The sequence below is a fragment of the Chenopodium quinoa genome, unplaced genomic scaffold (genome assembly GCF_001683475.1).
Source record: "Chenopodium quinoa cultivar QQ74 unplaced genomic scaffold, ASM168347v1, whole genome shotgun sequence".
Taxonomy (NCBI): Eukaryota; Viridiplantae; Streptophyta; class Magnoliopsida; order Caryophyllales; family Amaranthaceae; genus Chenopodium; species Chenopodium quinoa.
This window is the reverse complement of record NW_018743391.1, coordinates 2,770,797-2,786,390: the sequence shown is the minus strand read 5'-3', so window position 1 is coordinate 2,786,390 and position 15,594 is coordinate 2,770,797. Positions and strand designations below refer to the sequence as shown.

The 15,594-nt window shown below is 31.5% G+C and overlaps 1 protein-coding gene across 3 annotated transcripts; it reads right to left on the bottom strand.

Moving 5' to 3' along the window:
- Positions 1-12,069: 12,069 nt before the first annotated feature.
- LOC110738771 (60S ribosomal protein L38-like) lies at positions 12,070-13,860 on the bottom strand. 3 transcript variants are annotated; one of them, XM_021919200.1, is made up of 3 exons: positions 13,770-13,860; positions 12,978-13,161; positions 12,070-12,310 (listed from the first exon to the last, which is right to left on the bottom strand). In XM_021919200.1, exons 1-3 carry the CDS (start codon positions 13,770-13,772, stop codon positions 12,288-12,290), a joined length of 210 nt encoding a protein of 69 aa, XP_021774892.1. In that variant the 5' UTR covers positions 13,773-13,860; the 3' UTR covers positions 12,070-12,287. The 3 variants fall into 3 exon arrangements, with proteins under 3 accessions (XP_021774892.1, XP_021774894.1, XP_021774891.1); XM_021919202.1 differs by lacking the exon at positions 13,770-13,860 and adding an exon at positions 13,703-13,724; XM_021919199.1 differs by lacking the exon at positions 13,770-13,860 and having other exon boundaries at positions 12,978-13,167.
- Positions 13,861-15,594: the final 1,734 nt, after the last annotated feature.

The window sequence follows — 15,594 nt, the reverse complement described above, 5'->3', positions numbered from 1 at the left end:
TAATTGAAGTATATATTCTATCAAATAATATAAAACCTAAAGAGTTGTATTTCATATTGATGATATTTTTTTTATTATTAAGCAATTGTCAAGCTAAGTTTTGTTATGTTTTATTTATTCTTACTTTGTGTTATTTATCACTTCTAGAAAAAAATAAAAAAATCAAATTATATTATTAATTTTGATGTCAACTAAAATACAAGAAAATTACAACAAATCAAAACTAGAATTAAATTATATCATGATAAATCAAACCTAAAAAATTTGCACCAAAGCACCTTAAATTTGGCTAAGAGAACATCTTTATGTTGCAATTTGGTGACCATAAGGTCCATAACATCTTAAATAAGGTTAAAATAACATTGATATAAATGAAAAACAATTTATTATATACTTCGTTTCATAATAAATTCAATGTTTATAATTTAGTCGCAGCTGTGTAAACAAAAATAAATAAAAATAAAAACTACGGAGTATTTACATTTGTTAAAAAAAAAATTGTTTTTTCTTTTTGGAAGTTACAAATATTCTGTCCATGCTTGAAACAAATTACACAAATTCCAACACCAAAGTCTAATTTAACCACAATTTTTGTGAAAAAATAACAAATACCAAAGTATAATTATTAATATTGTATTTAGCTCCCACAAATCAATATTTATTGGAGAGTGCAACTGGGATGCATGTGGATGGCAGAGAAGCTTGTCGGTTGCTTGAGATGGTGTATAGTGTTTTCTATGTTTGTGGGGATGCAATAGTTTAGTTGTTTTATGGGCGTGTTACACCAAAATTCTAACTTTTCTTCTCTGTATTTCTACACTTATAATAGTGTTAATGTGTGATTTATACCAAGTATATATATGTATGTATATGATTGTGCACATGCTCTTACATTACATTGAGGAATATTGTTTATCCTTATTTATACTCATTCTATTTCATTCAATCATGTTCTAGTCTTTCAAATACAATTAAATCTAAGCTACAAAATTTTATGCAACTACTAGTATATCTGTGATGGACTCATGGTTTTTGTTCTTTGAATCTTTGTAGATTGTCTAGTCACTTGGATAAGCCGAAAAGTCTAGTCATCGGATTGACTTAGGGCCTGTTTATATTTACTTAATTTCAGTTCAGTTCAGATCAGCTCCAATCAGTTCAGTTCAGCTCCAATCAGTTCAGTTCAGTTCAGTTTAGCTCCTAATTTTCTTCTCTCATAAACTATTTATTTCAGCTCAGTTCAGTTCAATTCAGCTCCAATCAGTTCAGTTCAGTTCAGCTCGGTTCAGTAAATGTGAACAACCCTTAGGTCCTATTTGATAATAAGGTAGTGTTATTTTCAAAATCTAACCTTAGCTAGTATTTAGTTTAAACCATAGCCGCCTCTTCTTCATTGTTGTTTTTTGGCCATGATGATAAAAAGCTTTTAAAATTAGTGTTTAATGATGATAAAAGGCTTTTAAAATTAGTGTTTAATAAGCTGAAAATAGCAAATTTCTTCAAAAATAACTTTCCAAAATTCCAACCCTTCCTCTTTAATTTCTATATGTTTTTTATGAAATAACCTTCTTTGTGTGTAGTAAATGCCCCTTTGGTGGATTTTGTTCAATAGCTAGTTTTTGTGAGTTAGTATACTACAAATTGTTTTATGAATAAAGATTAATACGAGATTGAAAAAAAGATTATCCTTTGATTGCAATCAGATGAATCAGACAAAAATTATTAACTTTTATCTTATCTGAACTTATCAACCTTATTCTATCCATTTAAACTAGGGTCTGTTCTCTTCAGCTTAATTTCATTTCAGCTCCAATCAGTTTAGTTCAGTTCCTAATTTCCTTCTCTCATAAACAATTTAGCTGAACTCAGTTCAGCTACGGTTTAGTAAATCAAAACAGACCTTAATTAACCATTATCTACTTATTTGAACTTATTAGATCTTAACTAAGTGAAAATAAGGTGAGGAGAATGAAATCTTAGCACTTTTTATTAATTGTTTATATTAGCTGATTTGGTTAACTGATTAGATAAGTTCATAAGTTTGTTAGATTAATTACTACTTTATTCAATATGACTTCGAGGCAATATGGTAAATAGTAGTACTAACAAATTTGTCCAACTTTTAGGATGGAAGAATGCTTTCTCTTCAACTATCATAAAACACTATCACCAAAAATCATATCTTGGCGATGTTTTAGAGTATATAAATCGATCCTTGGTTTCAATCATCAGCTCAAATTAAACTTTTGGTTGAATTGGTTTTAACATGGTATAAGAGCCAACGTGATACATATCACGAGTTTAAATCTCATCCACCCCCATTTTTAAGTGAAATACTCCCTCTTTTTTTTAAATATTTGCTCCATTTCTCTTGGACACGCATGACGATGCTAATTTTTTATCACTAATATCTTTAATTATCAATAGGTATAACTTCTAACAATTGAAAATTAATAATCTATTCATTGATATGATTCCAACAAGTACCCACAAAACTATATTTCTTATCATGTATAAATCACAAAAATTAGTCAAAGTAGGATAAATGAATAGTGCAAAAAATAAAAATGGAGCAAGTATTTAAAAACAGAGGGAGTATTTCACATTTTGTATGAAGGGGCCCATGTTGTAATCACACTTTAAGCTTAAACAATTCTCATAGAAGGAAGAAGGCATGATAGAGTATATAATATAAATTGATCTTGGTTTCAACCATTAGCTTCACATTATATAAATTCATATGTTATAATTCTTAACAAAAATGGAATCACAAGTCATAATTGCAGAGTTTTCAGTATAATAACTTCCACTTCTCCATTTTTTACATAACATCAACTTCTCCATTTTTTCTAATAACTTTCACATTTTCTATTGTTTTTTTTTTCCTAAATACACATGTTATGTAATTTATATAGCGTGCGTTAGTGTGGATACACTCTGATAAGTAAAAATAGAAAGAGAAGGTAGATTGTCAAAAGCCCAAAACCATGAAAATTGCTCCAAAATGAGTAAGTAGTACAATGACGCCAAGCTTAGATAATTCGATCAGAGAATCTAGTTTATGAACCACCACTATAATAATTGATGGTGGGTCACTTTTAATCTAAATTAATATAGATTATTATTTATAAATGACACAATAATTACAGTAGTTGTGGTATGGAATTATTTTTTGACGCTTGCATGATCACATAAATGATTATTCACATGAAGAAGCAAAGATCTACAGTATTATAATTATTGATGAGGGTTCTAGTTAATCTACTTTTAATGATTAATCATTGTAGTAATTATTTGTACATTTCACCTGATAAAGGTTGTCTATCAAACTCTGCCAGCATGCTCTGATTAGGCCAACATACCTTCCTTTATCAATTCAACTTGTTCATTAATTTTTGTTTATACTCCTAATTTACAATAATATTAATATAAATGAACAATTTTAGAGTAATTTTTAAATTTATTAAATTTTTAGGGTAATTTTAAACTTGATTTGATTTTAGTGAATATAGACAATGAAATAAGTTTTATAGGAGTCTTAATATAATTACTTTCACTAAAATTTGAACCCGATCTGATTTTTAATTATTTTTTGGATTTCAGACAACTCAATTTTTTATTTCACTAAGACAGCTACATAGCTAGTCATGTTCAAGGAGCTCTTTCGGTTTGACCTACCTTATGTCACAAATTTAATTGTTGACAACATTGATGAGGCAAAATATGTAAACTAATGTTTTTAGGGGTATAAATGTTCGTGACTATTTTTAAGAGTTTAAAAGAAAAAGTAATTACGTTAATGAAGACAAATAAGTAAATAAATATTTTAAAGGATATATTTGTCCAAACACTATTTACTAGAATTATCTCATACTTTTTATAAGGTGGGGATAGGAAATAATGGATATACGCCGCTATTAGTGCCAATAAATTTGACTCACATCAACTACACCCAATTAAACAATTGAGAACGGAAGAATTAGGGCCTGTTCTCATACGATTAATTTCAGTTCAGTTCAGTTCAGCTCCTAATTTCCTTCTCTTATAAAATATTAAATTTAGTTTAGTTTAGTTCAGTTCAGTTCAATTCAGTTCAGCTCAAATAAATTCAGTTCAGTTCAGCTCATTTCAGTCAATGAGAACAGACCCTTAGTTCATGTAGTAAAGATCAATGTATGAGTAAGAAAGGATATCAATCACTATTCCTTGCCAAGAATAAGAATAATTTTAATGTATTGGATCTTTATTTAGGTTGTTCAAGATTTACATTTGTGTGATAAAACATTCATGTTTAGATAGCAAGTAGTCATCATCATATCTAGCTTAGTCATTATCATATACCCTATGTGGTTTACGCATTCAACACACCATTTTTATTAGTGGAATTGATTACATATGCAAATGCATTTCTTCATGCCTCTTTAACATGATGTATGTTTAGGTTAGTTAAGCACACACAATGACACAATTTAGACAAAGTATAATGTATTGCATGTATCTCATATTCAACGGGTGACACATATTAGATATGCTACATTAAACACCTCGGACCTAGACAGAGACATCATATCTCTTTTGTTACGAACACTAATTAGAGTCATCTGGGGACACAATTGAGTATCAAGATAAAGTATTTTATCAATGATGAAAACAATTGATAACAAAGAACATTATGCATTTATACTTGAATGCTATAAATTTAATTATTATTCACCCAAAAACATTATGCATATTTGTCTCTACGTACACAAACCTAATATGATGATAATCATAGACCTCAAAAGTACCAATTAACGTTGTACAAAAAATTACAATTAAATAATTTCAAAGAATTGCACAAATAATAATACCCCCACCATACTCAATTTAACAAAGCTAAGAACAACATAATTTAGGCATCCCACCTAACACGATGCTAGCTATAACTTGTTAGTTGTTTTATTTGCTTCCAATTTTCCATTTTTTGTTACTTTCGTATCCATTATTGAACACAAAATTAAACCCAATCTTATCACTTAATTTCTGAGAGTTGTTATGTCTTGCTTAGTGTGAGTTTTGGTTTTAGGATTAAGTTATGGAGGAATACTAGAGATTATTGTATATACCTGGGTGCATTGTGCACGGTGCACCCAAGGGTATTGTTCACTTATTTCGATAATTATTGATGTATTTAATGAGCAAATAAATATCATTGGATGCACCGTGCACCCGGGTGTATATACCAATCTCTCGAATAATACAATTTGGAATCGATGATTTAGAAATTTTTTTCTTTATCTTATTTTAATGGAAGGAAAAATAATTATAATTGAACTTTAAATTTGTTTGTTGAACTAAATTTTATTATTATTAATATTTATTATATATTCTCTTTAAAATCATCAGCTTATAAGTTTAATTTATTTTTACTGATCTAAATCTACACTTATTGAACTCAAATTATTACAAAATAGTATTTGAGTAAGATAAGAGACCAACGCCTTATTATATTAGGCCATAACATGTAATTTTCTTCCATAACAATTACATACTATACACAACATTTAAAATTAGTGTTTTTTTATTTTTATTAATTTTTGGAAAGGTAGGAAGAAAAAAACATTAGGAAGAAATTAGTGCTTGTTTGGTTAAGCAAATTTTATGAGATATTTGAGATGTGTACGGCCGGAGTAGTTTGGTTAAGGATCTGTTTTGATTTATAGAACTAAATATTTTATTAGAGAAATAAATTAGGAACTTAAGTGAATTGATTGAAGTTAAAATGAAAATAAGTTGAGAACAGACCCTAAAATGGATGACATGCCAAATAATTTGGCTATTAAGTCCCCAATGGAGAGATTCTCTAACACCCCCCCCCCCACCAAAGATGGTTGCATGCTTTGCTAGGTCGAGCCATATAGATCGTACTTGGACAATTGGACCTGGCTACTCTAACCTACCTTTAATGGTTGGCCAAAATTTAAAGGAAAACCTAAGTACCATACACATATGTCATTGTGTAATTCTTTATAAAGGCCCTATTTGATAATTATCTGGTAGTAACTGATTGATATAGCTAATTGTATTAATTGCTTTGATTAGTTAGTTATAATTAACTGTTTGTATAAAAGTGTTTGTAAAATAGCTATTAATTGCTGGTTGTTTAGTGTATTTAATAGCCAAAAACTAAATTTTTCAATAAGCTAATTTTAAAAATCTCTTACAATGACCTTTTTCTAAGAGATCTGAACTTTTTGAGCCCAAAGAGCTCTTGATAAGCTATTTATCAGACACCCAACCTCTAATACAAAATAAGCTAAACTCTCTACTAAACAAGGCCAAAGTGTTAACTCTCTCTATTCTTTTCTCAGTGTGGCACACTCACATGTGTTGTTTGGAAAACGTATACTTTAGCGTGACACAAATATTAAAAGTTCGAATTTCATTTACTTTATGCCTCAATCACCAGGTTAAGCTTTAATTTTGATTAACTTGATCCTTTAATATGGTATCAGAGTCGGCGACACAAAAGTCACAAGTTCCAAATCTCATCCACCCTGCCTCAACCATCATCTTAAACTTTTAGTTGAGTTGGGTTTTTAACAGATTAATATAGTTTTTCTTAGAGCTGTCAAAAGCTGACCCGACCCAAAATACCGACCCTAACCCGACCTATTAACCGACCCGTCTAAACCCGAAAAAAATAGTGACCCGAATCCGACCTAACCCGACATGAAACCAACCATATGTAGGAGATTATAGATACTAATTGCGAAATTAACATGAATCATATTCATATAGTACCAAACCAAGGATCTCATGCATAACACATAAAGAAGTAAGAATTATACCTTTGAAGCGTGATTCCACCGGTGATCGAGCAAGAGTTAGGGAGATAAAGAACCTCAAGTGTGATTCCTCTACTTGGTCCACTGGCACAGATTAAGACCTCCACTAATGCTAGTTAGTCGCGAGAGAACTCTTCAATCGACCTTCTACGGAGATGAACGAACAACAAACTAGCCAAGAACCACCGCGCAACACCACGAGGACCACTAGGGTGGCCGGCCGTGGGTGAGAGGGGAGAGAGAGGGCCGTGAGTTTGAGAGGGGAGAGGGCTTTGGATGTTGGTTGCTTAGATTCACAATTTACTGTATGTTAATTGTGACTTAATTGATCAACCCTAGGCATGACTATTATTTATAGATCATATCTCTAAATAATAGTCCAAGTCAAAGCCCAATTCCTAATCCCACTCAAACTACACTTAGCCCAATCATACTTATGACTAATTAAATGCTCATGAGGCCCATTAATGGGCCTCTAACTTGCTTAACCCATTACCCTTGTGTGTGACCTTATAGGATACATTCTAAAGGGCTTTGGATTATTTGACTAGCCCAAAGATCATCTCTCATAGTATAGCAACAGAGGATGACGCCCCAATAGAATGAACTTATTATCTCCATAATAGTGATCCTTGATATATCTAGTAATTGCACTTATCGAAGACACAATTCCTTCACCATAGACCCGAGTTGACCCGAGTATTTGAGACCCGAACCCGAACATTAACCGACCTAGAGACGACTTGACCCAAATGTAACCCATAAATTATTGACCTGAACTGAACCCGACCTGAACCGAAATTGACCCAAACCCGTTTAACTCGTCAAAACCCAAATTCAACCCGACCTGTTCCTAACCCGACCCGAATTCAACCCGACTCGAATTTCAACCCGAGCTGTTACAAACCCGAACCGAATCAACCCGACTTGTTATTGACTCGACCCAAATTCAACCCGACTTGTTATTGAATCAATATGTATAGGTCGTTATCTCATGTTGGTATTGGAACGGAAATTGAATCCTAACTCTATTCCTTCAATATTTCACTTTGAATTTTAAGAGTTTAGTTTCAAAACATGTTTTTAGGGACGAATTTCAAGGATGAAACATGTTTTCCGCAAATTATTGACTTGACCGAACCCGACTCGAACTCGAGAATGACCCGACTTGATTATAACCCGCAAATTATTGATTTGAACCGAACCCGACTTGAACTCGAGAATGACCCGATCTGATTATAACTCGTAAATAATTGACTTGAACCGAACCCGACTCGAACCCGAGAACGACCCTAACTCGTTTAAACCCGTAAAGTCCCGAATTTAACCCGATTTCACCCGACCCGAATGTAACCCGACATTTTACTAACCCGACCCAAACCCGATAAGATGTATGACCCGACGTGGCCCGACGCAAGCATGATCCAACCCGAACCCGACCCATATATGTTATGACATTAACCCGTATTAACCCAACCTGAGATGACCCGACTCACACTAACCCGACCCGTTTACCCGAATTGACAGCTCTAGTTTTTCTTTATGAATAGAGATGTCGTAAAATTAGGTATACGATGACAAGCGAATTTCATGCGTTATTTTCAACAATTTTGCTAACTAAACTAGTCCGTATTTGACATGTACTCATATTATTCCTTAAGTCTATCAATTTATTTTATACTCTATAAGTTTAATTGCCTCATTGATTAATGTTGAAGAGCCAAATTACAGGTCCTACCCCACACGTGTGTGCCGTAACTTTAAAAGCCATGTTTGGTTATTAGTCTTCCTTGGATCTTGCAATAAACGTGAAGCAACCCAACTTCATCGTGGCATCTTTGGTGTGCCAAATGCAAAAATATCAACATCACACTTACAAAATTACTACTAGTCGTATATTTAAATAAATGGAAACATCAAACATATGGTACACAATTTATAATTGAAATCAATTAATTATTACTATGATTTGAAAAGATAAATAAATTTATAAATTGGGTCCTCCAATTTCAATCATAATCACCACCGACGGTTTTTACTACTTAAGTTGCATTAATTAGTTGTTGTTTAGATCTACTCACTAGTCACTCCAAACAATTTCCACCCATTCAATTTCATCATTTTTTTAGGCACTTTATAAGGATGTCATTTCAATTGAGTTGGATAATTAGCTTTTTAAAGACCAATTTGATATTAAGTTGTCTCAAATCCAATTTGGTTAGGATTGTTTTGGTCGAGTTTGGTTGAGATTTAAAACTAGTGTAACAAGTATATTGACGTGTAAATACAGTACAATATAGGCCTATTTTCTTCGACTTGTTTTCAGTTCAATTCAGCTCAGCTCTAGTAAGTTCAGTTCAGTTCTTAATTTTCTTCTTTCATAAAATATTCAATTCATTTCAGTTCAGCTTCAATAAGTTCAGTTCAATTCAGCACCAATAAGTTCAGCTCAGTTCAGTTCAGCTTAGTTCAGTTAATCAAATTAGACCCTATGTTTACATCACTATCTTTTAAGATTTTATGTAGGCATAATAATTTTAAAAGAATAGTTTTGAATTTAAAATTAACGATTTGCAATATGATTAGCTAACTCAAGATATTATAAAATTTGTTGTTCTAAATTATTATCGATCTTTCTATCAACTTCTTACGGAGTAAGAGTATAAAATAAAAAAATTAATTGATTTCAATAGTATTGTAACACACTATAATAATCATTAGAAAATATAGAAAATATGACGTACTTTTTTATATGGACATTATTAAAAGTACATATAACTACTACGGAATAACTTTTATAACTACTCACTAATTTGGACTAGGAAGTATTTTCTTACATTATTTGTAGTTGACATTGATAACATATAATCATATCCTCTCATGAAATAAGATATTTTGGTACGATTTTATTAAGGTGTGATCGAAAGTTGGTCTGATTTGATTCGCTAATTTGACTAAAAATTAACAATATATTTCTTATTTAAAAAAAAAATTAAACTAAAATAAAAAGTTTTGCTCTAACATTATATTTCTAGTATGCTTTGAATCGTTTTACTTGTACATGACAAAAGTAAATATAAAAAATTGAAATAAATTGAAGTGAATCATTCATGACTTAATAAAATTTAATTATTCGTTTAATTAACAACCTTGGATGTTTGTTTGAATGACGACCACTAGAAATTGGCAATGTTTATAAGAAAATAGAGATCAAATAGGATTTGGAGACCTAAAAGTATCATCCAAATTCCAAATAATTTCCAAATAATGAGTAGTGCAATTGATTAAATATAACGGTTGAAAAGAATAACAGCATAATGGTACAAAATGTCCAACAAAAATCAGTTATCCATAACTATTTTAGTGTTTTAAACAGATTTGCCTGTTAAAGTGTTAATACATGTACGAAAACATTACTAATAATAAATATTCATAATATTGAATTTGTTGAATTTGAGGACCACATATACCAGGTGATTAATAGGTTTGCAATTGTATGGATCAGAATTATGGACTCAAGTATCGCATATCGTAGAATCATGCATAATAGTTCAACATATAGCTTGTGGATGGAGTATTTACCAAGGGCCTGTTCTGATTTACTAAACTGAATTGAACTGAAATGAATTGTTTATAAGAGGAGGAAATTAGAAACTGAATTATGCTGAACTGATTGGAGCTGAACTAAACTAATTGGAGTTAAATTAAACTGAAACTAAGCTAAAAAGAACATACTCTAAATCGATAGCTCATTTTATTATTCTTTTGCTAATTTTAGTTTGGCACTACTAAAAAAACTCAATAATTTTGTTGTGAATTAGCATATGCATATTAATTTAAGGATCGTGACCATCGTGTCGATCAACTCAGCAGTAATAACTAATAAGAGCTCAAGAATACTTAAACGGACTAATGAAATTAAAAATATTGAGTACACCCCTATATAAAAGTTATGTTATTCGAACTTTTCATTTTACCTCATAAAAATCCGAGTCAGATACTTGAACACATAGTCATGTCAAACCCGAGTAACCAAGTCCATAATTTGTATAAAGGATAGATTAAATACAATACTTTCAAAAAGTACTTGTATGCGTAAAAAAAAAAAAAAGAAAAAAAAAAAAGAAAACTTGTTAGTTTTTACAGGTAAAAGTAGTTGGATTATTTGGTGGGCAGTGAACAATAAAAGCCTCTTTGTAACTACTGCTGCATATACTTTGTAGTTCAGTACTATTTCTCTGCTGATGCAATAGTTAATTAGTTAGTTCCTGAAGGTAATGCCTGAAATTACCTACGTTAACTTTCCAAAGTCGAAACTAAAAGTTAACAAAGTCGCAACCATGGAGCAGTATAGTGACTTAGGTGAGAACGATTTGGCAACAAGAGGCAGCGCGTTTAAAAGTCAAGGCAAGATATGAAATATGGTAATATTACAGAACAAAGCAACACTTAGAAACAGATATTAGAACAGTATGACTAGAAAGGAGTTATGATCACGTAGTGTGGCAAGCTCCAAGACCGAAAGGCTATCGCTTTAGAAGGTTAGGGGTCATGGGAGGAGTTAGGGAAGGTAAAACAGAGACTATTGTGTTGGTTCAAAACTTCAAATATCATGCCACAAATACACAGGTATTCTCCTTATAACTTTTCAAAAGAATAGTCGTCATGAATGGATCAATATCACTTGGCACAAGATGAGATGATGCTTGCTCACGAATTAAAGTCGTCAAATCAGATTTTCAAGTCGGTTTCAAGTACGATCAATTCAGGTAGGGATCAATAACAGCACCTAGCTTTTAGACAGCATTGTCATATCAAGTTTCTTGTTGGTCTGTGTTAACATTTTGTTATCATCTATCTAGAGACTAGACCTAGTAGACTCACAAATTGCCAACGTTATTGATAGCTCTAGTTCTATAACAAGACAGACTATTTTAGCCATTTCGGTTAACAAACTTCAATGGCTTTATATAAGAGCATTAATAAAAAAAGATTTACTAGGTCAATACTGAAATTTTCCAGATTTTGAAATCCCAGAGGTTAATCCAATCATTCTCATACGAAGAAATCTTAATTCACTATGCAAAAACCTAAGCAGTTCTGTGCAGTCCCAAGATCAATAGCAGCAACCAATCGCATTTCAAAGAATTAACCAGTCAGTCGTAGACTGCGAACAGAAAATGTAATGCAAAATGACATTATATAAGCCAAGGAGGCTTTACCAGAACTGGTCGATACACCATTTTCACAATCAAAAGCAATAAATTCATTAAACCAGAAGCATGTGTTGATATATTGCAAGGTCAATACAATAAAGTTTAGGGGCCAAAATCATCTCTCTCAAGCAGCTTGTTCAAAAGGGATTACAAAACATTCCACTAATAGCAAAACTTGATAAAACAAAAACAGCTGGTTTTAATTGTCTAACAGTTACTATGTGAAAACAGCAACTCCTCTCGTTTAAAGATCTTGGACACTCAAACCTGCACAACGGATGAGGAAAATAAGCAAAAAAAAACCCAGATAACTTACATACACAGAATCCATTAAAAGAAAAAAGAAAGGTTTGTTCGTCTCCCATAGCCTTGATCACAAAATTCACCTAAAGCAACAGTGTACTTTAAACAAAAGTTTATCCATTCAGCCTATCGCCTCATCCTGTATAAAAGTTCCAACTTTCTACAAGGAAGATTCTAAACTAACGTACACACAACGTAAGGAGTATTAGTGACTTAATTAGGTGACGAACAAAAAATCAGACATAGCCTACAATTCTACTTTATGACGGATTGGTATCACTCAAAGGCTACAGAATTTGTCGCCATCTAATACTAGGGCATACCGCTTTCCTTCATACCTCTCTATTGTCCACTCTTTAGAATCGAAAGGAGAAATTGCCAACGAATTAAATTGTAACAAGCATCAAATTGATGATACAACAGTCTACCTCTCAAGACTATATGCAACAAAGAATGTGTATTCTAAAAGGAATTGAATCACAATGATTTAGAAAGATCAAACAAATCTTATCTTCATATAGCCATTACTTGCAAATCATCGAATGAAATACATACAAATACACAGCCAAAAAACAATCTAAGATGCAGAGACGAGTATATAGAGGACGAGGAAAATCGACAAGGCACTAACCAGGGGGAAGAGACTGCTTGAGCTTGTCAGCCTTCTCGGAGTCGAAGACACAAAGAGTGTAAAGATACTTGGAGCAACGGACCTTGAACTTAACAACATCCTTGCTTCTCTTGATCTTCACAGATCGCGCATCTTTCCTTCTGGCATTCAGAAGGAAATCCTTTATCTCATGAATTTGCTTCGGCTGCATTTCATCATAAACACAAAATTAGACCTTATCAATACTTATTCCAACAAAATCAATAACCCAATACATAAATTCACATTTTTTTTTACAGAATTCATCTGATTACAATACTAATTACCAATTTCTCAACAACCACTAATATGATTAGAAGATATTAACAAGAAAAACCCCAAATAAACCCAGCAAAAATCACACTTTTGAAATAACCTAGAAATATTTTGTGTACTTAAATCAGAAATTAGAACTATCATATCAACTATAAAAAAAATTCAAAAGCTATAATCTCAATATCAACAGAATCACCATCTAAAAAAGATGAATATCAAATTAATCATATTTAGTATAACATAGCATTTTGTAAAATTAAACTATAAATCTGCTTGATTCTGAACAGCTATTTCAACAAATTAAAAGTTTCAAAAATAGCAAAAATCAAAATCAAAATCAAAACCTAACAGCAAGTTGAAGATTAAAATTACAGCAGAAAATTTGGCAAAAATAAAATACATGATAAATACAGATTAAATTGCAGTAATACCATTGAATCAAGAAACAAAGCAATTGAATTGAAGATTTTAGGAGAGAGAAAAAGAGAGAAAGAGTACCATGATTGGAAGGCAGAGAATAGGGAAATGCCGAAGTTCCGCAGTCGAGTATCTAAAACCCTAATTGAGGGGATGGAAAAGGGTTAATAAAACTCTGAACTTTCTTTTTTTTGGGCTTTTCGGTTTTTGGGCTTCTTGGGCCTTTTGAGCTTTAACTCTTGAGCTATACTTACATTTTGGTCTCAAACTCTCAATCTATTGAGTTTCTCCTATGCACTCTAAATTTTGTAATTTTTCATTTTTTTATTTTACTCCGCAGTGTTTGGGGTTTATGTTTGTCAATGCATATTTTATATCATTTATATCTTTAATTACACATTAGTGAAAATTATAAAAATATTATTTTAAAAGTGTATAAATTGAGATGAATATAACAAGATGTCACATAACTATATTTTTCCTTACGTACAAAGCATAAAAGGCAGTAAGAAGATTTTGTGTGAGTCGTACAAAATTTTAAATGTTTCGGTAAAAAACAAAAGAAGAATGTGATTGACCTTATAAAATTGAATAGACATATATAAATATATAATTGACTATTCAATTGAGTCTCGAAGTTGATTTGATTGCACCTAGACCATATAAAAATGTGGATAAATATTTAGGATGAAAATGATTGACTATAGTTGAAGTAAGGTAGATTCAATTTGGAATGATAAAAACAAGTCATTGGCCATCCTCCCATCCTTAATTCCATACTCTTTGTTGTTGTTAGGACTTTTTTTTTTCTTCTTCTAAAATAGCTAGTTAGGACTTGTTTAGTTAAAGGTCTATATATTTATTTATTTTATTTTTTTCTCTGACTTATATCATGCGAACTACAAAATAAATTCAGAGGTTTAAAAAAAAAGTTTTGCTACTTGAAAATAAGTTCTCTCAAATTCAAATATAAATTCCACAACAATAGATTGGCTTAGGTAAAGCCTTGGCAATTACAGTTGGAAAAATAATGAAATGGAGTAATGATATCTAGGGGTGAAATAAAGTTCGGTTTGCGGTTTGGATTATAGCCAAAATCGAATCCAAAGAAATAATTCGGTTTTGGAAATCTCAATCCGAATCCAAACCGATTTAAGATTCAATCCAATCCAACCAAACCGAATTAATTCGATTTTTCAAATTAGAATCCAATCCAAAACGAAATTTTTTCCCTTCTTTTGCAACATTCAAACTAAAACCCGAACTTTACCTAGAATTCCTACAATCATTTCTTGTTAACTACATTCTTTGTGAGCGAGTAAGATATTGAGAATGGAGAATTGAGAATTAGGTTTTTTTTAAAAAAGTTTATATATGAAAGGGGATAGTGGTTGGATACATTGAAAAAAAATGGGCTTAAAGTAGTGGATCCATATTTTTTAATTTTTCCAAACTGATCCAATCCGAATTCAAAAAAAATCCAAATCGAATTACTTATACCCCTACTGATACCTTCTAAGTTCTAATACCATAAATAATCATTCAAAACTTTTCAAATGGAAAATTTGAACATAAAAAACGGTTTAACCATCATCTAAGCTTGACATACTTTCTTCCCTAAAAAAAAAAAAAAATACTTGACATACTTTCACTAGATATTATTAGTCAAAGTTATACACTGACAAATATAACAGTTAAGCTGTTCTGACACTAAGAAAATAGAGGAAGTATTAATCTAACTAGGACGTTTGGTAGAAGATGTTACAATATCCACACGGGTAGCGACAAAGATTACTTAAGTTTAGAATGACCATAAAGCAGTCCATAATATCCTACAATACTAATTGCCTAATGGGTTATGCACTTATGCTATTACGTTTCATGTAGGCTATGCAAATGACTAGAT